General features: G+C 44.2%; 1 protein-coding gene across 2 annotated transcripts in view; it reads right to left on the minus strand.

Annotated features, from left to right (window-relative positions):
- The window catches only part of SYN3 (synapsin III), a 443,491-nt gene that overhangs the window by 365,547 nt on the left and 54,573 nt on the right, over positions 1-23,371 (minus strand). For both annotated transcript variants that reach the window (XM_059081741.2, XM_067010054.1), the window contains exon 3: positions 21,754-21,811. In XM_059081741.2, the coding sequence (XP_058937724.1) occupies positions 21,754-21,811 (58 nt within the window). The remainder of the gene's footprint in view (positions 1-21,753; positions 21,812-23,371) is intronic.

The raw sequence follows: 23,371 nt of genomic DNA on the forward strand, positions 1-23,371 counted from the left end.
AACAATACATAATGTGTCAGGAGAAGAAAAATAGAAGGCGGTCAGGAAAAGTGGCACTTGGTCAGTGATATGAGCAAAATGAGGGAGACCATACCAGTAAGGAGGGTGGTTTTCTAGGCAGAGAGAACAGCAAGCACAAAGGCCCTGAGGCTGGAACAAATGTGCAGAGTTCAAGGAACAGCAAGGAAGCCCTGCCTGGAACAGGGCTAGTGAGGGCATGAGTGGAAGGAGACAAGGTCAGAGAGGGGACGATGGAACAGATTGTGGTAAAGATTTTATTCTGCATGAGACACTACGATGTTAACACCATCACCATCCTCATCACCAACATCATCTTTACCAATGTCGGTGAACGTAACAATTCATCATCTTCATCATCATTATCATCATCATCATGTTTGGTACTGCAAGAAGTCAAGGAGTAGAGTTTGAGAAAAAGCACCAGTAGTTGTGTCATCCTGATTTTTAAGGAATTTCTTAATGGCCAAGTTTTGTTCTCCAAAGCCTAGATGTACATTTGTTAGGGGTTAAGGTAGGGTTCTACTGGCTGGCGGCCAGAGGACCCAGGCATGCCAGGCATGCCCTAATTCTGCCTGGACAGTCACTCCTTCCTGTTCATATTCCCGAGAAGCAACAGCACCCGAGAATCAAAGTGAAACATCCACTGTCATTCTCCCTCTGCCAGGGAAAACTTCCAAGGGTAGGGAGAGCTTTTGATAATGTCCTGAGGATAGAAGTGTTCACTGAAGGAGACAGGGAGAGGGAGGAGGGGGGAGGGGGAGGGGGAGAAAAATGGAGAGAGAGGGTAAGGGGAAAGAAGGGGGAAGGGGGAGGAGGGGGGAAGGAGGAGTGTGAGGAGGAGGAAGAAGCTTTAAGTGGGGACAGAGTGGTGGGACAACCAGAGCCTCATCTTGTCTCATCTCAAGAGTTTTTATAAGGTTGAGAGACCTAGGAACAAATTTTGCCACCTGCAACAAATTTTTGCTATCTATGACAGATCGGGCAAATGTTCAGAGATTTTAAGACCACGGCTTAGCTACACAGAAAAGGATGATGGGTCATGTCCCCTTGACATCTACTTTTCATTGTTGAGCTGGGTTCCATAGGTTTAAACACCATTCTGCTGAATGATCAGAAAAGTGTGTTTGTTTATAGGATTAAACAAAGCAGGTGTGAAAGCCTCCCCACATTTCTCCAGATGGATGATGGATGGGTTGCAGACTGGGGTGCAGAAGCAGAGTCCATGTTTGGCAGTTGATTCACAGGTGGGTGCGAAACTGAAGGTGAGAAGGTGACTGTGGGGCTGGAGCTTTGGGAGGAGTTGCTTGGGGTGGGATGAGGCTAGAGATGCAGCAGGCACGACCCTGTAACACGGTAGGAGGGGAGATCCTGAAGGAGCTTAAATAACACTGGTGTTAATTTAATTTCTGTAGATTTTTTTTTCCAAATTGAAACTTGTAATGTGATGATAAGAACAAATGCTCTAGCCTACCTTAACATGCTTTTCTTTATTTAGTTTTCATTGTTCATATCCAACACAATTTTCAGCACTGTAGGAAGGAAAAGAGCATTCAACCTTCCTTTCCTACCTGCTGCAACCCACAGTGTGGGCCTCACCTCCTCTCCACAGGGCTGCCTCCCAGCTGTCTCCCCTCCCCCCTTCCCTTCACTCAATCCAGTCTGCACATCCAAGGGACCAGGGTAAAGCCCTGCACCAAGATGAGGACTGGCCACTCCCTCTGCTTAAGCCTCAGGAAATATGGCTGGATTTGAACCCCAGACATGGAGGCCCTGCTGCCCCCCAGCAGCTTGGGTATGGTGCTGGACACTTTGGAAAGACCTGCGGGGTTAGCACTCAGGGTGCTAAATGCTGTGAAGAAAAATTAAGAGGTGACATGACACAGAGTGATTGAGAAGTGTGCCTGGGGGTGGGGTGCCATGTCAGAGAGGGTGGCCAAGCACCTCTGAGAAGGTGACATTTGTGAAAAGAACCTGAATGAGCCATGCGGATACATCGGGAAAGAGGGTTCCAGGCAAAGAGAAAAGCCCTGAGGCAGGGTGTGCTTGCTTGAGTTTTTTAAAGTTTGTCTTCATTGTGGTAAAATACCCACAACATAAAACTTACCATTTTAACTGTTTTTAAGTGTCTAAATCAGTGTCATTAAATACATCCACACTGTTGTGCAACCACCACCACCATCCATCCATTCCCAGAACGTTTTCATCATCCCCAACAAAACCTCTGTGTCCATGAAATAGTAACTCCTCATCCTCCAAAGCCCCTGGTAACCACTATTGTACTTTCTGTCTCTATGAATTTGACTATTTGAGGTACCTCATATATTGTGGGATCACAATATTTGTCCTTTTATGTCTGGCTTATTTTATTTAGAATAATGTTTTCAATGTTTGTCCATGTTGTAACATATGTCAGAATTTCCTTCCTCTTAAAGGCTGAATAATATTCCATTGTATGGATATACCACATTTTGTTTACCCATTCATTTGCCAATGAACACCTGGGTTACTTCTATCTCTTGGCTCTTGTGAATAATGCTGCTATGAACATGGATTTACAAACATGTTTGAGTCCCTGCTTTCAATTCTTTTGGGCATATACCCAGAAGTGGGATTGCTGGGTCATATGGTAATTCTGTTTAACTTTTCGAGGAACCACCATACTGTTTTCTCCAGCAGCTATATTATTTTACAATCCTACCAGCAATGTACAAGGGTTCCAATTTCTCCACATCATCGTCAAGACTTGTTTTCTGTTGCTTGATTTTAAGGAACAGCGCGAGAAGGCCAGTGTGGCTGGATCAGAGTAAGCAAGAAAAGACAAAGGCAGGAAGAGAGTCAGGGAAGTCTAACCATGAAGGGCCTACAGTCATGGGAAGGACTCTGACTATTACTCAGAGTGAGATTGGGAGCAGTTGGAGAGCCATGAGCTGTGAAGGGTCATAATCCCATTTATAATAAGGAAGTTAAAACTTAATGCTTCCAGCTCCAGAAGCGTGGAGCCTCCAAGGCTAGCACAATACTTTTTTCTCCCAGGCTGCCAAAGGGTTAAGTAAATGCAAACACGGGTAAATGCAGTGAAAGGAGATATTTCCTTCCCCTGGCAGACACACCTGATGCAGGAAGCAGACTCCTGCTCCCTGGGAATGACAGGCCTGGCCACACTTGTGCTTCTAGAAGAAAATGAACATCGCCTGGACACGAGATGGCTTAGCACTTCCCATGTCAGTTTCTGAGAGCTACTGAACAGCCTAAGGCCCCATCTGTTTTTAATCTTGTTAAAAGGGCCTCGTGTGCTGGCGCCTATTTAAAATAATGCACACATGGAGTTTCTAAAATGAAGAAGAAAAAAGGGCCAGGCTTTCCCTGCCGGCACAGCTTATGTGTTTATTTTGGAGCAGGCTTTGGGAGTTCTGAGACAAGACACAGCTAATTTCTCTTCCTGGGGTTGATTTGCAAGTCCCCATAGGCTTTTGCTCCAAGCATTTAAAGCAGCTTGGTATGAACCGGTCACCCCTTCAAAAGCCCACTGTGAAATATCTCCAAATTAAGGCTGGGCTTGGGAAAGGGGAACCCAAGGCCATTTTCTTCCTTGCAGAAGGGTTGTTTCCCCAATTCCTTTTCCTCAATAGAGACGTTTCTAAAGGCTGAGTTCTCCTTTCTCAGATGCTCATTTTCTTCCCAAGGGGCCACCGTAGTTCCAAGACAGCATGACCCAGATACAGCCAAAGCCAGCATGAACCTACTCCCCAAATGGGGATCACACGGGGCAGAGTCAGGGAAGAAGAGGCCCCTGCAGTCAATGCACTCCCATGTAGAGAAGCAAAGGCAAGGAGGTTTTTCTCTGTCCACATTCCAGAGAGCAAACAGCCCCTCTGAGCTGCTGAACCGATGACATTCTTGAGTCATGATGGCACTTGCATGTCCAGTGCCACGAAGAGATATAATGGGTCATTTCTGACCCTGCAGGCTAAGAGAAACCACATCACGAATGCAAAACCACTGCACAAGCTCATCAACACTGGCCCTGCATGCCTGGGACCTTATAACTAACCTCCCCTAAATCTGGAGCAAGGGAAGTGTGAAGAGGATACAAGAGCAACAGGCTGAGCGCGTCCATGGTGGCGCAGCAGTGAGGGCTCCTATCATTTTCTGCTCCTTCACACCTGCTTTGACTCTAAGGACCCAGTTGACATTATTTTCACTTGGTGGTAGCAATGATCAGTGGCAGTGGGGGCAATGGTTATCCCAGTAGGAACAATGGTAGAAACAGCAGCAATAGAAGCAAAGGTAGGAAAAGCAGTGGTTATAGTCTTTGGAGAGGTAGAGACAAAAGTAGTAATAGTACTAAGAGCACGACTAGTAGTAATAGGACTGGTAATTGTATGTGTTGTCTTGGTAGTTCCCGCAGCAATACAATAATCATAATATAGCATATTTATAATCCAATATCATTAATTATATTTATATTAGGATTACAATTTATAATCGTTTGTTAAGCACTTACTATATGCCAGGTACTGTTCTAAGGGTTTTGCATGTGTTAACTCAATTCTGGCAGTAACCTCATAAAGTAGGTCCTATTATCATTATGCCTAATTTATAGCTGGGAGCACTAAGGCACAATGAGATTAAACAGAATTCCCCAAGGTCACACAGCTGAGAGGTGATAGATCAAGAACGCAAACCCCAGTGATCTGCTCTTAACTACTCCCCTCGGCTTCTTCCAACCCCGTGGCAGAACCCACGGCAAGGGGCCAAGCAGGATGAAGTAGTGAGAGAGTTGGTTCTGAAGAGGCTGTCTTTGGAGGGGCCTCAGACACCTCCTGGAGGTTCAAAGGTTCAGGGCCTTCCAAGCTCTGCATCAAACAGCAGTAATTTTTATTTTTCAATTTGCTTAAATATTGGGTTTCACATAAGATTTAGTTAGAAACAAAAGAGTTCTGTTGTAAAAGACTGTTAAAAAGCCAGCAGTGTGGTGAGGCTATGGAGTTAGATATGTGTATTAACCAAGTCTTCTTTTCTGTATTCTGATGCTTTGACATTTTGGGGCTTCACTGACCCTGGATGGACTGCCTCTCACAGAGTTAGCCAGAACCTAGAGATAGTAAAAGACTTGCCACAGACAGTGCCTGTCAAATGGAAGACAACCAATCCAGAGCCCACCCTGCAACTTCCTCCACCACCAGGCTCTCACTCCGGGCCACTATCCCCCTGTCCCCTAATGCCCCGTAGCCAGGTACGAGAAAACCAGGGACAGTCCCTACACCCCAGAGCCTGCTAAAATTATTCAAAGTAGCCAACCCTGAGCCTGCCTGCCACGCCTTGCCCTTCCCTTTCCGCAAAACCACAGTAAAGGCTCTCACTCACATTTCCCCTTGCTCCCTCTGCTGCCTGACTAGCTACGGGGCCTCCCCTGCGGCCCCCACATCGTGGCAGGCTGTGCCCTCTGCTTTAGGGTACTATGACTATAATACACTTCTTCCTTCATGACAGTCATCTCCATGTCTGCAAGTCTCACCATACTCAACTAAGACAAACCCCAGGTAACTTTACAACAGTAGGCTTGGTCCAGCCCTATAGGGTTTCAGCTGACTCTGGGCCTCCATGGGGCTGCCGGGTGCACAGTCACTTACTGAGGTGGGCTGTGTTGGAAAGATCACTGAGCATGAGGTTCCTATTCCACTCAGAACTTCCTCGCTATGGGATCTTGGGGAAATCAGAGAAACCTCTGCCTTGGCATCTTTGTCTGTAAGAATAAAGAAGATCCCTACCCCGTCTCTGTCCCGAGGCAACTGTGATGACTAAAAGGGAGAGTGAAGGTGAAGTTTCTTCGGAGTGGTCTGGGAAGCCCACATCTTCATAAACGTAAGTACCATCTCCTGTTTTTAGGGTACCTGCACAAAAGGTATACTCTTGGAGCTGTTTCAGTCTAGAACATGGTTCCCCAAACTTGGCACATTGACTTTTGAGCTGGATAATTTATTTATTGCTATGGAAGGCTGACTTGTGTACTGTAAGATGTTTAGCAGCATCCCTGTCCTCTACTCACAGATGTCAGCAGCATCCCCCTGTTGTGACAACCAAAAAGGTTTCCAGGAATTGCTAAATGGCCCCCGGGGGCAAAATCATCCCCGGTTGAGAATTACTGATACAGAAGTGATGAGTTAAACTCTCTTCCCTCTTCTTTTTTCTCCTCTCCACCTCTCCCTCCTCCTCTTCTTCTTTCCCCTCTTCCTCCTCCTCCTCCTTCTTTCTCTCCCCTGCCCCTTCTTCCAAAGATGATCAACAGTTTGCAACCCTAGGTACCCCTGTGGAACAGCAGGTCTCTAAGGACATGACTGGAAAACAATTGCTCTAGTGGACAACTCCAGAAATTGCCAGAATAGAATTCAGCATTCTGTTGTCAGTGGGTCTTGGTTTCATCCCCATAATATATTTACCAACTCAGCTCATATGGCAGGATCCAACCACCTTATCCATAATTTACCATCCTTTTTAAGTAAGCTCATATCAAACCCACTGAATGTGAGAACTGGAAGTTCCTTTGGGGTCACCCAGTGAGTTTCATCTTGCTGCCTGCTGTGTGGAGAATAATGAGGCTGCTCAGCAGTGGTGTCTGTCGTGGCTGGAGGGGAGGACTAGCAGGTAGAAAACACTCCGTGCATCTGCCAGTTCCTCCTTAACAAATGAGTCAACCCAGATCCAAGGTCCTCCCCGATTTAACTAAAATGAACCAAATTCCTACAATGTGCCGAACACAGCAGTATTGCTATTACTATCTTCATTTTGCAAATAAAGAAACTGAAGCTGAGAACATTGTGTCACATGCCCAAAGTCCCACAGACAATAAGAGGTAGTGCCAGGATTTGGTCCCTTGCTCTTCTGATCCAAGGCACAGCTGTCCATCACATCAAACTGTCCTGAAATATCTTTCTTCTGAAGCAACAAAAGACTTTCCTCCACACAAGTAAAACACTATAGAGTGGTAATAAGAATTAGTGAAATGAGCTTGTTTACTTTCAGATTCTTAATGGCATTTCCCAATAAAATACATGCAAAGAGCAGTTAAAGTGAGGATTAGAAGAAACCAGAAGCCACACAGAAGGGTGGCAGGGGTAGCAGTTGCAGATCCCAGAATGAGGGGTGAGTTAGCAGTGGGAATCAGGAGAATGTGTTTTATAGAGTATGGGCTGCTTGGGAGCCAAGAGTTCAAATCCTGGCTCTGCCCAATGTAAGCTGCCTTGCTGGATTTCTCTGAACCTTAGTTTCTTCTGTAACAGTAATAGATAACTCCAAAGGCCAATGTGAGGTTAAAGTAAGGTTATATATACTAAAGTCTTGGTAGAGCATCAGGTGTGTGTGTGTAAGTGTGTGTAGCAAGTGCTTAATATTTGGGAGTTATTTATTATTATCATCACTATTATTGGTATTATGAAATACTAAATTTTGTGAAGGTATTTAGGGGAAAGAAGCATGGCTCTAGACTGATTAGAGGACCCCTCCTAAAAAAAAGGATTGGGGAGAGAGGTTTTAGAGAGATGGGTAACTGGACAAACAGGTATATGGATGGATGGAAGAATGGATAGATAGATAGATATTCATAGAAACATTTTTAGAAACAAAGATGCAGAAGAGGGAAAGCCACTATAAATAAGAGACCATCTGAATTAAGTGTTAGCCTCTCCAAAGACCCTTGGAGGCACCACTGAGCAGAGAGAGGAAGAGAGGTGGTGAGAACACCACGCTGGTGCCTGGTTAGGGAGGGCCTTGGTGCTGCCTAGAGACTTTGGCCTTCATCCCATAGACATCGAGGAGCCGGGGCCATGGAGAGCAAAGGGAGTCAGAGAGAGACCAACGCGGTTGTATAAGAATAAGCCAAGTGAGATGAATGATCAAAACCTCGTTCTGTCCAATGAATGCGGAGTTGGGGGCTCCTGGCACTTGGCTGGCCCAGCCACAGGAGGTTCCGCCCCTCTGTTTCCCCTGCTTTTCCTGGCAGCCAGAGGGGAGGGCTGCTTGTCTCCTCCCTGTCTGGACAGAATGTAGGCCCTGAGGTGGGGTGGGTGGAGAGGTCATCTGGTCTGGTTCCATCTCAAACAGGGTGAGAACCCACCCAGAAGCTCATGAAGGAAACCTGAGGGAGCAAAGAAAGTTCCAGAAACACAGGTAAAGGGAGGTCAGAAAATCCAGATGGGCTGCCTGTGGTCCCTGAGTAAATCAATCTGAAAAAGTGCTGTAGGCTGAAGGAAGCAAGCCTTTTTTCCAGGTCTGGCTGGGCAGCAGCTAAGTCAAGGGAACTGGGCTTTGGAACCAGGCAGACATAGGTTCCAATCACAATTCTGTCTCTAACCCCACAAATACCTACTTTACCCCTCCCAGCCTCAATTTCATCATCTGAATAATAGGACTAAATACAGCGATGTGTGAGAAGCATTAGAGCCATGAAGGGCACATAACTGAACTTCACTAAGAATTTTTCTTCTTTGCTTTAACATGCATACAGAACCCCACAAATGCAACTCGATGTCCCTTAATGGGACTCAGTTCCACTTCCCATTTGGCACTGCCCTCTTATCATTGCCAAGTTCTTCCCCTGAGAATTCGCAAAGCCTGACTTGGCAAGAAGGAGACAAGCTTGGCTCTACTGTAACCAGCACCGTGACCTTGGGCAAGGAACACCAGGTGATTAGCCACAGTTCTAGAGAAGATCGAGACAGGCAATAAGATGCAGGGTCAGTTTTATGGGCGCCAGGGCTTCTAGAGCATCCACATCTCAGCTCTTCCACCGACCACTGGGTGGCCTTGGGCAGGACACTTAACCTCTCGAGCCTCAGTTCCATCAGTATTTCCTTGGTGGGGTCGTGGTGAGGATTAAATGTATACAGGAAACTCAGACAGTGGCTGACATGTTGTGTACACCTAATGTCAAGCATTGCTTTACCTGTATCGTTGCTGTCAGATTAGTGCTTTACCTGTGTCATTTACCACGTAAAAGAATATTTGGGTGACTGTTTCCTGGGAAGTTCTTATAGTATATCCGATATTTTCTCTGTAGCTTTTTCATTTTCCCCTACTTAGAAAAGTTACACAAATATTTATTGCACACAGATTATGTATCTGGGTACTCAAAGCACCAACTAAGTACCTAAATTAAATGCCCAGTAGTATCATGCTACCATAACACTGTGTATCTTTTATTCATGGCTCCTAATCAGTTTGTAATTATGGTGTGTGCATGTGTGTGCGTGTGTGTGTGTGTGTGTGTGAGAGAGAGAGAGAGAGAGAGAGAGAGAGAGAGAAATCAATTATGTGATTAATATTTATGCTCTATCAGGTAGAGACTACATCTGTTTTTAATTGTCATTTCAGCCCTAGCACTTACCACATAGTAGGCACTCAGTAAATACTTGTAGGTTGAATAAAGATACTGTCCATGTTCTCTATAAGCCCAGAGTCCAGAGGGAGTGGTAGGCAGGTGAAAGAGTAATTTCAAAGCAATCTGGTAAGTGTGATGGTAGAAATATGCATGAGGTATGTGAGAGCACGGTTTAGAGGCACCTTGCCCTGCTTGGATAGAAGCAGCTCAGGGGAAGCAGAACAGAAATAACGCCTGAGCTAAACCTTGAGGAAAGGTAGGCAGGAGCTAACTCGCAGAGGACCATGTAGGCCAAACTTGGTTCCCACGGAGCAAGTCTAATGCACAAGCCAGAGCTTACACAGAAGAGGAAATTCATCATGTCCTTTTCAGGTTTTACTTCTCCAGGATACACCTTTCCAGGTAAAACAGCATCTGGAGTCAAACTGTGAATTCCAGCTCTGCCACTTATAAGTTGTGTGGCCTTGAGTAAGCCACACAACCTCTCTTAGCCTTAGTTTCCTCATCTGGAGAATGGGGGAACTTGCAGCATCTACTCTTCATAGGGTAGTTATGAGGATAAATAAACTAATCTGCAGGAAGTGCTCAGCATGTGCCTGGCATTTAGTAAGCACATGATTAGACACTGGTTATTTTCACTAATCCCTTCCAAGCCCAGGCTGCACAGCTGTCACATACATGACAACACCATCTGTGGAAATTACCTTATGTCACCCTCTAAAGTCCCTGAGAGAAGTGATCCAAGACAAGTTCAGCTTAGGATGAATTTTACTCTAAAGGAAGCAGTGCCTTAGGAAAGCTTCTTTGTGATGTTAAAGATACACATTGTTGAACATATAAACTCATTCTCAGATACTAGCCTCTCCTTTCTTTCCCAGGGTCTAGAAAAGGCAGCCAGACTGGAGATGATCCAAAAGAAGCCATTTCAAAGCATACATCCTGTTTATGTGTCGGCCACACTCCCCACCTCTAGAGATTCTGGTCAGGGTGGGCTGGGAGATTCCTTAGACAATCTAATAGATTAGTTTCCAGTTTAGCATAACAGCTAGACAGATTTTTGCAGTGAAGTCATCCAAGTCAATTAAAAGGCATTTTTCCCTGCTGTGAGTTCAGAAGTCCCTTTGGTTTGTTCCAGCTTTCTGGGATGTTTCATAATACGTTCCACCCTGGGTTAATTAATAGCTCTCGATTCCTACTGAAATGCAAAGACCAAAATCCTGTGTGCAAGCACATCCGGGCAGGGGCTGCTGACAGGGTTGGGGGGAGCCCAGCGGGGGCTCCTCTCATCAGGGAATGAGCCAGACCCCAAACAGTGGAGATGACAGCAGAGCTGGCAACAAATGCAAAGAGCGCCTGAGCAAAAGCTGAAGGTCAAAGCTGGAAAAGTGGTGTGTGGAGGGGCCGAAGGAGGTGGAGGAGGGAGAGCATAAGCAACTGAAGGAATCACAAGGCCAGAGGTTAGGTTGGTTGGAGTAAGTCGGAATGTGGGTGTGAAGTGGGTCAGAGCAAGTGGCCGGGACTAAGCTGGTGAATAAGATGTGGTTGACCGTGGTTTGCTTTCATGTAATGCCAGCTCAAACACATCTTGTGGGTGTGGTTCCATCCTCTCTGTTATAAGGAAAACAGGTCATCCCTTCTATTCTCAAATACATGTTACAGGTATGAGAATGAAGCTTAAAGGGCTGAAGAGCACATGCATTTTATGAAGTTCTTTCCATGAGCCTCCTCCCCGAGCATAATATTCCAGGATATGATGTTTTTTCACCCAAAATCCAGAGCTGAGTTTCCCTGTCTCCAGTCTCATGCCATCAATCCTACCCAGTCCATCTTCTAAATCCACTATAAGCATGTGCATCCTAAAATGAAAACATGATCACGTTTTCATGTCATGTTGCCATGACCTAAAAAGTTCAATAAATATGTCCCCACTCCCTCTGGGACATGATTTCTAGCCACATGCCTTTCCATACATAGCCCACCCTGAATAGAGACTGTTCTCTATCTTCTTTTCCAGGTTCATCTCCTACCCTTTTGCATACTCTGGTCATTTCCCCTACATGTGACAAGTTGAGATTTAAAACACGCTCTTCAGTGGGAAGGCCTGATGTGCACAACTGTACCCTTCCTGGCCTGAGCTAATTCTCATCCCCAAGATCCTCTGTGAAGTCTTTCCAAAGAGTGTCCCAAGGCAAGGTTGACAATCCCTCCCTCTTCTGTGCTCCACTATGCTTTGCACACAACTCTGTGACAGCCCTCACCACAATGTACAATAGTCACCACCCCTAATGTCTATTTTCCACCAGAAGGAGAACCCTTTGAGAGTGGAGGGCTCTGTCATTAAGGTCACATACAAAGCAGGTTCTCAGTAATTGTTTCTTGAATAAAGCAGTCAAGATAAGACGTTTTGTTTACTTTTTTATTACACATCCCTCAAGAAATTAAAGGGCTTATTGAGTTCTCCTTCAGAACCCTTACTTTCCATTGGAGTCTCATCTATCTATGATACTAACAGGGGGCAGGGCAGATGCTGATGGAGTGGGGTGGCAGTTAGGAAGGGTAAATTACCAAACTTGGCAGGTAGAGGCTAAGGAGCTATGAGCAGCACTTCCCAAGGCAAGAAGATGGACTCACTTTCATGCCCATTTGCTCCTTTCTTCTCATTGCTGGTTAAGGTACAGCTACACCAGGAAGGTGGGTCATGAAGGATCATCCAACTGCCAAAGCAGTCCCTGTTGCACTTAGAATCAGCAGGGTTCATCCAACCATGGCCTCAATATCCCCCCTGCTGCACTGTTTGGAGCCTGCCATTGGCTATCAGTGGGGGTGGGCTCCCCCCAACGCCCACTCTCAAAGAAGAAAGCCTCTTGCAAGTAAATGTGGAAAGTATGAACTTCATGACTAGAGAATTAGATTAGTTCGGCTGGTATTAAAACCATCAGAAGGGACAAATAGTTTCTTCAAAGGGAAAGACAAAAGGTAGCGCTGGCAAGTGGAGAAGTATAGTAGGAAAAAGTGACATGGGAGATGGAAACCTGGGTTCTCCACGCTTTGCACTCCAACAATAATTTGATGTGTGTGCTAGGAATAGTCACTTCCCCTCTCTGAACCTCTGGATTAGATGATCTCCAAGTCCCTTTCTGGCTCCACCCTTCTATGACTGTACCACATCACCCAATCACTCAGACATTCACTCAACATTCACTGAACACCTTGACCGGGACCTGTGCTACCTGCTATGAAGGAAAAGCTAGAAGTTTACATCAGGTGCCAACTGAGTGCCATGTCTCAATGGGAAATAATATTGGTTTTATATATATAGATATATAGATATATATAGATATATATATTGATATACATATCTCTCAATAATAAAAACACACATACAAACATGAACTGTTTATATGTCTCATCCCCCAATTATGCAGCAAAGTTCTTTACAGAATGGATTATATTCTTTCCTTTTCTGAATAATCCCACAGACTGACACCTAGAAACTACTCAGGCAATATGTGATCAATGATGTGAAGGTGACTGTAAAAATAGCTACTAACACTTACGCGGCACTTTCTGGGTACCAGGATCTGCTTTGCGTTCTTCACATGTGACAACTTATTTCATTCTCACAACAACTCTACAGGTACATATTGTTGTTACTGTTATTATTATTTTCATGTTACATATGAGGAAAATGAGGCACAGAGAAGTCAAACTACTTGCTTAGGGTCACTCAGGAAATAGCAGAGCTGAGATTCAAACCCAGGTGATCTGGCTCCAGAGTCTGAGCTATTAACACTATTCATGTATTCTAAAAATATATAGCTACACTTAAAGACAAACAGTGAACATTAACTCTTGGGGGAAAACAAAGAACAAACAGACTTGTTAACAAGGGAACTAGGCAGCGATAAGCCAGAAACATCAAATGATGAGTCAGAGCCATTAGGATTAGTCAGGAAAGGAGGAGTCTTTTGCTGGAAGACATCTCATAAGAACTTGTAATTTACCCAGTAGATCAAACGAGTAGGGTGAGATAGGAAGGGATGGTGGAATGATGTGCTCAAAGAACCTAAGCAAAGAGAAGAAAGGCAAAGAACTTGAAGAAGGCAAATTCAAGATCGAACATACATACACTGATAGATCTACTCTGGTTAAGAACTAGGACCCTGGAATTGGCTGAACCTGGGTTCAAATCCCCGGTTCCCCACATTCTTATTAGCTGTGTGACCCTGCCTGGGCAATTTATTTAAGCTCTCTGAGCCTTAGTTTCCTCAGCAACAGGAATGTTGTGCAGGTTAAATGAATTAATGCAGGGGAAGGATGTAACATGGACCTTAGCATACAGTCCATGCTCAATAAGTTTGCTACCATCACCATGATTATTGTTTCTCCATTTCCCTACTGTCTTCCTAAGTCAGTGAGCCTAAAGGTAGGCCAAGGATGGTGATAAACCCACATCAATCAATGCCATAGTTAAGGAGAGAAACACTTGCTCCTCTAATGAGTTATGTTTCATCTAACAGTCCTAGTGTCCCACCTGTTTGTTTTTTTTTTTAATTCCTCCAGCTGGTTCTTACATTTGAAAAGAAAAAAACCCTCCAGGGAGACCTGCACGCTTCTAAAAATAATACAAAACAGAATGTCTGAGGTCAGGGTAAGCCAAGCCAAACAAATAAATCTTGCAGGATTGTGTTAACAAAACAAGGCTTAGTAGATCAGAGCAGGTAGAGCTCTGCTGGACTCAGCCTTGCAGAGAAACACCAAGCTCTGGTGAATTTCAAACACAAGGAGGTCAAATAAGAAGATCAAATTATGGAGCACTTCAGAGTTCAGCATCAATGCTTGGGCTGTAACCAGGAGAGCATTCTGTGCAGGATGGTCTCCAGAACCCATGAGTCGTGTAAAGTCCTAGAAATCCAGACCCAAAGGATCTTATAGATCATCTGCACAACCTCTATGGAGGGTAATTTGTCACTACCTGTCAGAATTGTAAATGTCTTGAGAGGCAGACTCTGAAATGAACATTAGCCTGCGAGAGGTTCATTAGGGAGCACTGGGAATCACTACCACTGAAAGGGAAGAAACGGGAAGGAAGCAGGACTGGGTAGAGGGAGAAGTTGGGCTGCACTGCTGTCTCAGCAGAGGTCTCCGCCAACTCTGCAGGAGCTCTGAAGCTGGGATGGCCCTTCAGAGTTGTCTCAAATTGGGGTAAAGGAGCTAGGTCTTTATTCCCTGTGCCAGCCGAGGTCCCAAGAGATGTGCCCTTGGGCAAGGCAGATCTTTTCACCTGAGTGAGGCATTTCAGAATGAGGGCTGACAGCTGAGGGCTGTCTTCCGGTATCAATTCCAGCAGCTGGGGGAAAGTACTTCATTCCTCAAGGTGCATTATAGCATGCAATACCTGCAATACTTTTTATAACCAGTTTTTCTATTCTAGATAGGAATCCTATGGCTATACTAACTGATGCTTCAAATGAAATAGGTTTAGCATTGTCTATAATAGTAAAATTATGGAAAATAAATTGTGGTATATCTGTATGACAGCACCCTTGGCAATCATTACCAAGAGTGAGGCAGCTCTGCACATACTTTCATGGAATAAACTCTAAGATATACTAGATAGAAGGGTGTGTGTGGATGGACTGTGCCGCTCACTGTCTATTGCCCTCAGCCCCACACCCATCCTATCCTCACCTGCACTCCAGGGGCTGAAGGCCTAACTCTACACTTCCCAGGTTCTTTTGACACACAATTCCAGCTAATTTCCACCAATGGGAGGCATTCAGCTAAGAGTTGACGTTAGGAAGATGGTAGCAACTATTGCACTTCTTATGGTAGCAACAGAAGCTTCAAACAGCAACAGCATTAAAGCAGGTTGGTGGCAATTCCCGCAGCATCAGTGGGAGTGCAGGCTCATGTTCTCCACTGGCAATAGTGGCAGTTGCAGCACTGGTAGTGACAACAGTGAATGTAGGGGACTGCTGTGGCTCTGGGCAATATGATTTCCCCCTTTGACCCATTTGGAATCAATCTTCCTTATTCAAGACTCCTCTGAAATACAATGCTTTATGTTTTTCTGATCAACTACCATCTATGAAAAGCAAAGGAAAATAAACATATATGTGCATTTGATTACTGCATTTAAAATTTCTCTGGAAAGTTGCCCAAGGAACAAGTGATAATGGTTAAATGAACTGGCTAATAGTTAAATGATTAGTCAAAGAGAAACATTGGTGGGGTCAGGGTTAGAGGTAGACTTTTCACCAGATGCCATTTTTTACCTTTTTAATTTTTGACTATTTGAATATATTACTTTTATGCAAAAAATAAATAAAAGAAAAAAATAATAAAAGTTATATCTGATTAGGTACATATATTTCCTGTGAAATATTTCCCAAATTAACCACCCAGTTTCTGCCGGAGCATTTCCAACACAGGGACTCCCTACCTACCAAAGGGATGTGGTCTATTCATCATTACTCAGCACTGCTGAACAGTTTCTGTGTATACCAAGTTGAAATCCATCCTCTTGTATGATGTACCATTAGCCAGAACTCTAATCCCAGTGAAATAATATAGGCTGGTGGTTCAGCACATATGCAGATGAAACCTGGGTTCAAATTCCTCTCCCATCACTCATTTCAAGCAGGATGTTTAACCTTTCTGAGCCTTAGTTTCTTCATCTGCCAAAAGGGGAGAGTCATAGTACCCATCTCAAAGGGTTGTGGAAAGGTTGGAATAAGATTATGCATATAAAGTGATTTAACCAGTACATTTGGTTACCGTTCTTGGTATCTGCAACACCAGCAGAAAAATGCAGTGGATAAGAGGAGGACTCTGAATTCAGACTGCTGGGGTTCAAAAACAAGCTCCTGCCAATTATAAATCAGGCAATCTTTGGAAAACTACTTATTCCCTCTGAGTCTCAGTTTCTGTGAGATGGAGGCAATGATAGTGCCCATACCAAGAGCAAAAAAGCATTTATTCTTATCTTGTAAGTACTCAACATATGGTAGCTCTAATTCTTTTCAACCACTCATTCAGGTGGTGGATAATTGCACAGAGCACAGTGGGTCCTACCAAAGGCCTCTCTTCTCTGGACTAAGTATCTCCAGTTCCTTACACTGATCTCCTTTGCTTCTCTCACTCCAGTCATTCCCTTAAGAAGGCATTCCAGGCTGCTACTATTCCCTCCCGGTGTGACGGTACAACTAGATCTCTCACTGAGTCTGGGTAGAATATTGTGTGAGAGTTTGTGTGCTATGTGTGTGTGTATGTGTGTGTGCCATCACCTTCCTGGATTCTAAATGCTGTATTTTGATAATGCAGCCTGAAGTGGCATCAGGTTTTGAGGGAGTAACAACCATAACTATAGTTACTGAGCTCTTAATATATGTGCCAGAAACTATACCAACCATATGACTTACACTGACTTACTCACTCCACACATTAAATCTAGGGGGTAGAAATTATTATCCTCATTTTTCAGATGAAGAAGCTGATGCTTAGAGATGTTATAAGTGAACGGTCAACCCAGCTAAAATATGGAGCTGAGATTCCATCCCCAGTATATCTTACGCTGGAGTCACAATCTTAATTTCCACACCATATTTCTTCTCACAAATATTAAGAATTTGTTCAACTCAAATTTGGGGTCTTTTTTTTCTCATGAGATTTTAACAAGCTAAGTCTCCCTAGTCCTTCTCCTCTTCAGCTGAGCTTTTGAATAGGACCTTATATTGTATCCTTATTCAGTTTGATTGTATCAAATTTAATCCAGCATACTCTCTCTCCCATTAACTTCAAGTCATTGGCAAATGTAATTCAATAAATCACAGTTAAGAAGGAGCTGTAGAACAGAGCCAAGGGCAGAACTCTTTGGCAAAGCATTAGATGTATTTCTTTCAAGGTGAATTACTATCAAGTAGTCATTTCCTAATGGGGGTAATGTCCAACCTGTTACCAATCCACAAAACCGAATTAATTAACATCCAGTCTCTATCTCCCCGACAATTATGTCTTGAAATATAACATGGCCTTTATAACAATATCTACAGTTAGGATCCATGCTAAAAAAGGTTGCCCCAGAAAGAACTGTGGATGGTGGGCTGAAGTAGGTATGAAAAACATATACATCATGGTCCTGTTTAACTTATTTTAAGGGAGAAATTCCACCTTTGCTCCCAGCAGACAATTAAATTGAGTAAATATATAAAGGGGAGAAGACGAACAGGATTTCAACCAACAGCCTTCCCTGGGATCCATACGCATCTACCTAAACCCATCTCAACTCCAATATCACACAAGGACAGGACTCCAAAGGAGCCACTGGCATTCCTATGTAAATCTGTGGCTTGTCCAGCTTCCGAAGAGAAGGATCTTCACCTTCTCCAGCCTTTCTTTCCATCTGCTGGAGCCAGGCACTGCCATTCCTTATGCTTTGGTACCTCCATTAACACTGAGGAAAGACTGACTATTATAATTTCAGCATTTTTTATTAGAGAAGAATGAAGCCCAAGGCTCTATCTCACCTAGCCCTAGTCTGCTAGTCTCAGAACTGTGAGTCTACTTGATATTAATCCATTCATCAACCTCAGTGCCGAGTCCCACAGAGGGGTGACTTGCACCTGTGGAGAAAGAGACTCTTTGCCTCAAGTATAAACAGAGGAGAGCTTGACATGCCAACCACCCTGGCCGGAACCTCTCAGGCCCTGCTAGGACACTGCTGTGAGGCCCTGCAGAGCCAGCAGGTCATTCTGGGTAATAGGATGCAACATGAGGCAGTTTCCCCGACTGGCCTCCCCAGGGCTTCTTGATTCCTGGCTCTGCAAAAGCTGAAGCAAACAGTTTTTGAACTGGGGGGAAGAGGGTGGAGAGAAGTGCCAGAGGCTTCCTCTAGGCTGACCACAACTAACTCATTTGCTCTGTCCAGCAAAACCCAGACAGTACAATTATCTGGCTAATTTGGTCCTTAGTTGGGAGACAGAATTCCAAAATGTGAGGCCAGCTCAGACTAAAAAGTGGCTTCCATCCTAAGACTTTTCCTAAGTGCTAGAGGACGCATGTGAGATTCCTAGTGGGTTGCTTATGCGACCCACCCATCGATCCAGATGGGAAAAGACAAACAATTCAGACTCTAAGATGAGTTAAGGGAGGCCTATCTTTCAGGGAAAAATGCCCAAATGTCCGCTAATTGGTCTCTTGGCTAATTTTGCCTTCTGGCTGCCATGGAGGGAGATGACTAGAGATCAAGATGACTGTAAATTAGCCAACTTTTTCCAGCAAGATTGTAGCCCTCATAGACTGGCTGGGTGTCACCAGTGTCCTGGGTGAGTTATTCTTAGGGCAATTCTCTCTGATGCTCCTGCTTATAGATTTTACACCCATAAGTTGGGCCAGAAGAATGGACTTGAGGATATGGGGAGGGGGAAGGGTAAGCTGTGACAAAGTGAGAGGGTGGCATGGACATATATACACTACCAAACGTAAAATAGATAGCTAGTAAGAAGCAGCCGCATAGCACAGGGAGATCAGCTTGGTGCTTTGTGACCACCTAGAGGGGTGGGATAGGGAGGGTGGGAGGGAGGGAGACCCAAGAGGGAGGGGATATGGGGACATATGTATATGTATAACTGATTCACTTTGTTATAAAGCAGAAACTGACGCACCATTGTAAAGCAATTATACTCCAATAAAGATGTTAAAAAAAAAAATGCCCCTGGGGGTTTCACAAATGGGATGAGACAGCTAGCGAACTGAGCATTTACCAGATGGTGTATGGAAAACTCAGATTTTTGAGGGAAGATTAAGGAAGAGCAATTTATCTCCACTGGAAACTGACAAGCAGCCTGGAATCTGTGGAATCCATCAGTTAGTCATTCTGCAAATATTTGCTTCTGCTCTAGTATACGCCATGCCCTGTGTTATTTAACAGAGTGAGATCCAAACAGCTAATGTCCCTACCCTCATGCAAATAATACCACATCTAAATATGTGGTTAAAAACTCAGATAAGGGCTAGGAAGGAAAAGTTGAGATACTATGAAAGGGAATACCCAGCTTACCTGATTTAAATTGGGGTGAACGGCTCAAATAAAGAATCTTTGAGAAAGGAATTTTAAAGCTAACACTTTAAGACTCTAATTTGTATTTTTAGAAAGATCACTCTAGTTTTAGTACAAAAAATAAATTGGAAGTGGATGAAAAGATGAAGTTAAGAGGCTGTTGATTAGGAAGATTGGATGAGAGCCAATGATGGTTCAGCCAAGGACCTAGGCAATGGGAACGGAGAACAGTGGGTGGACTAGAGAGACGTGGTACGTGGAGTCCACAGCACCTGGTGAATGGGTGTAGTGGTGGAGGGAGAGGGAGGTATCCAGGAGACCATGGAGGTATCCAGGAGACCATGCAGGTTTCTGGCTAAGGTGCAAGGTAGATGGTAGCACTCTGCACTGAGAGAGAGAATTTGGGAGGATGAGTAGGCTGGGGCCAGGGAACGACAATGTGTTCACACATCATTCCATACCCTGTACTTCCAGGCTCCTTACATTTGCTCATGCTGATTCAGTCTCATGCACTCTTCCTGTTGCAATCGCCACTTGTTGAAATACTACCCATCCTTTAAGATCCATTTCAAATACCACCCCCTCCTTGAGGTCACTTCTGACCCCCTCAAATAGTTGTGGCCTCTGGTGCCCACAGCACTAAGTTTGGACCTCTCTTTGCTGGATTCTACCTGTGTTAGGTTCTGTGAAGACTTATCTTGCCTCCCTTCCTAGACCACAAGCTCTTCGGGACACAGCCTCTGCTTCTCTATCCTTGTTCCCCACGTGTTAGCTAGCTAGCATAGCAGACGTTTGACAAATATTTGTCAAGTGAACAAAAATAACCTGCTCTTTGCCATGGAAGGAAAACCAGTAGACACTGGACTGACTTGAAAGCCACAGGATCAAATCGAAATTCAAGCTGTAGGTGTTTTAATACTAAGCCAACTCAAATTTGATGCTCAGAAAAGCTTTCTGTTCCTCCAACACACCAAACTCAAAGAGTGCCATAAAAGTCACACCTCTCTATTTTTTTATCGTGCTTTTCTGAGTTCCTCTTATAGCAGGAACCTTTTCTATCTTATTGTTTGCCTTTGATGTTGAGGATGATGATAAATGGGTAACATTAACTAAGTGTTGATATGTGCCAGGTGCTGTTCTAAGTACTTTTCTTGGACTAACTCATATGATCCTCTCAGCTACCCTGTGAAGCTGATGCTATAATTACTACCCCAATTATAGAGATGAAGAAACTGAACTTCAGAGAGCTCAAGTATTGTTGAACCAACATCACACAGTTGGGATTGGAACCTAGAGTCTAGCTCCAGGGCCCACGCCCTGATGTGCCCCTCTAAGGCCAAGCACGGTGCTTGGTATTAGTGCTTGAGTTAGTCCCCAGCCAGTGTTCACTGAATGAATGGAAGGAGCCCTGGATCTGGAGACCACAAGTTCCGGTGCTAATTCTGTCACTGACTTCCATTGTAGCCATGGGCAAGTCTGTGCTTCTTTCCCTATAAAATGAGGGGAATGGATGCTGATACCAGTGGTAATAACAAGAGACAGTATTCGAGATTCTAATCTCTTTTGAAGCTTTACATAATTTAATCCCAAGGACAATGAGACGCAGAAAGACTCACTTGCCCAATATCTAGAAAACAAGGGAGCCAGGATTCAAACCCACTGTGCTCCTACATTGTGCTTCCTAGCCCAAGTGGTTCCAAGGAGACGGCTCAGGGACCACGGTGGGGAAAAGAGGGAGGGGAACAGGATGGAGCAGACAGACTTCTGGGCTCCCTATGCCCATTTCCATCAAAGAAGTTCTACGTGTCTCAATTTGGTAGAATGGGCTCCTGCTTGCTACTTCCTTTGAATAAAAGTTCTGCTGTTAAAACAAAAAAATTATTTAGTCCAATGGTTTTCAACCATTGGACTAAATAATTCTGGAATTTAAGAAGTCTCCCAAGTATAAGTCAGGATTTTTCTGGTAATCTTTTTTTTTTTTTTTTGCGGTACGCGGGCCTCTCACTGTTGTGGCCTCTCCCTTTGCGGAGCACAGGCTCCGGACGCGCAGGCTCAGCGGCCATGGCCCACGGGCCCAGCCGCTCCGCAGCATGTGGGATCTTCCCAGACCGGGGCACGAACCCGTGTCCCCTGCATCGGCAGGCGGATTCTTAACCACTGCGCCACCAGGGAAGCCCTTTCTGGTAATCTTGACTCATTATAGTTATATAAGATGGGGACGAAGGTTGCTCCTAGGAATGGCTCCAGCTATAGAAAAAGTCACGGCGATAGAACTAAAGCCTCAGCTCCAACCTACCTGTTCCACTCGGATCTCAATCTCTCCATTCACCTTCTTTCCATGGAAATACTTGGCCCTGTGAAGGAGAGGAAGAAATCTACTGAGTAAGGATGCAGACTGCTTCACTCTTTTCTCCCTTCTCCCAAAGGTCTTACCCCAGAGGTGCATGTCCAGACACATTCCCCACCTTCCTGCTCTCTCCCACCTAGACAGGTGATTTTCTCATTCTTTATAAATATTGTGTGATAGAGGGGAAAGAGAACAAGGTGGGAGGACTGGACACTCGGGTTCCGGTTCTGCCAAGCCGCTTTACCTCCCCGTGTCTCCGGTTTATCCCCTGTAAAAGGAAGATAGTTATACGTGCACGATATTATTTCTAAACATTATTTTAAGGATCAACAGCAATAAAGAATCCTACATAAATAAATAATGCAGAATTCTTTTATTGAGTTATACCCTATGTGATCCATAAAGGACATATTAAATTGCTCTATCCAACTACTCATTTCTTTATTTGTCCATGTGTCCAATGAAGCAGACCTCATCTGTCCCTTGGTCCATCCATCCATCCAACCACCCTTCCATCACCTTTCCTCTACACCCCTGCTTCTGTCTTCCCATCATCAATAAATGGCATCCCATCTACCCACCACTCAAGGCAAAAATTTTACTAGACTTCATTCTTGTTTCCTCTTTCTCTCTCCCTATCCCCATGGATTCTACATTCTAATTATTTCTCAAATCCATCCACTTGCCCATTTTTCTCTGTAAGCACCCTAATCTTGACCTTAGTCATCTCTTTTCTTATAGAAATTCTCTTTCATACTCTACTTTTCTTTCATAGTACTTATTATAATTGAAATTACTTGCAATTAATAACTGGGTTTCATACCTGTGTCCAACCAAACTATAACACAATTCCTCCAGGCCAGGAACAATCTACCCTACTCATCATTCTATTTCCAACACCTACCAGAATGCTTGAGACACAGTAGAAGTTCAATTAATATTTCTTGAAAGAATAAATGATTGAAGAGATAGATAGGGGAAAAAATTGTTGAATACTTACTCTGTGCCAAAAACTGTGCTATATTCTTAGTCTTTCTCATTTAACACAGCTACCACCATGAGGTGGGTATTATTATTTCCATTCTATAAATAAGGAAACTGAAACCCAGAGAGACGAAATACTTTGCCTAAGCAGCTTTAATCCTGGACTTCCACTGCCACATCAATGTTTTTTTCTCAGCTCTGAAAAACAGCAGCAAATGATGGGGTGCTCCTGGGTTTAGATGCGCTCCCACAAAGCAAAAGTAATACAAGTTTCCATCTGCTCTTTTTGGTTTTTGGTATGATGAAACTAATAGTTCTCAGTGATTTGCTATAAACTGAGCACTGTGTTAAGTATTTCCATAGACTTTCTCTGGGGCACAGACAGCTCTTTGCTCCCAATCCCAATTCTTCTCTTTGCCTACAGTGAGAGTGTTTATAGACTGGCACCAAGAAATGTATATCCCAACTCTCCACTTAGGTATGACCTAAATGACTGAGTTCTAATCAGTAATGTTACATCCAAGAATCTTCTGCTTAGTTTCTTCTTCTATTCTTTTCCCTGGAACATCAATGTTGCCACCTC

This window comes from Kogia breviceps, chromosome 12, assembly GCF_026419965.1.
Source record: "Kogia breviceps isolate mKogBre1 chromosome 12, mKogBre1 haplotype 1, whole genome shotgun sequence".
In the NCBI taxonomy this organism is placed as follows: domain Eukaryota; kingdom Metazoa; phylum Chordata; class Mammalia; order Artiodactyla; family Physeteridae; genus Kogia; species Kogia breviceps.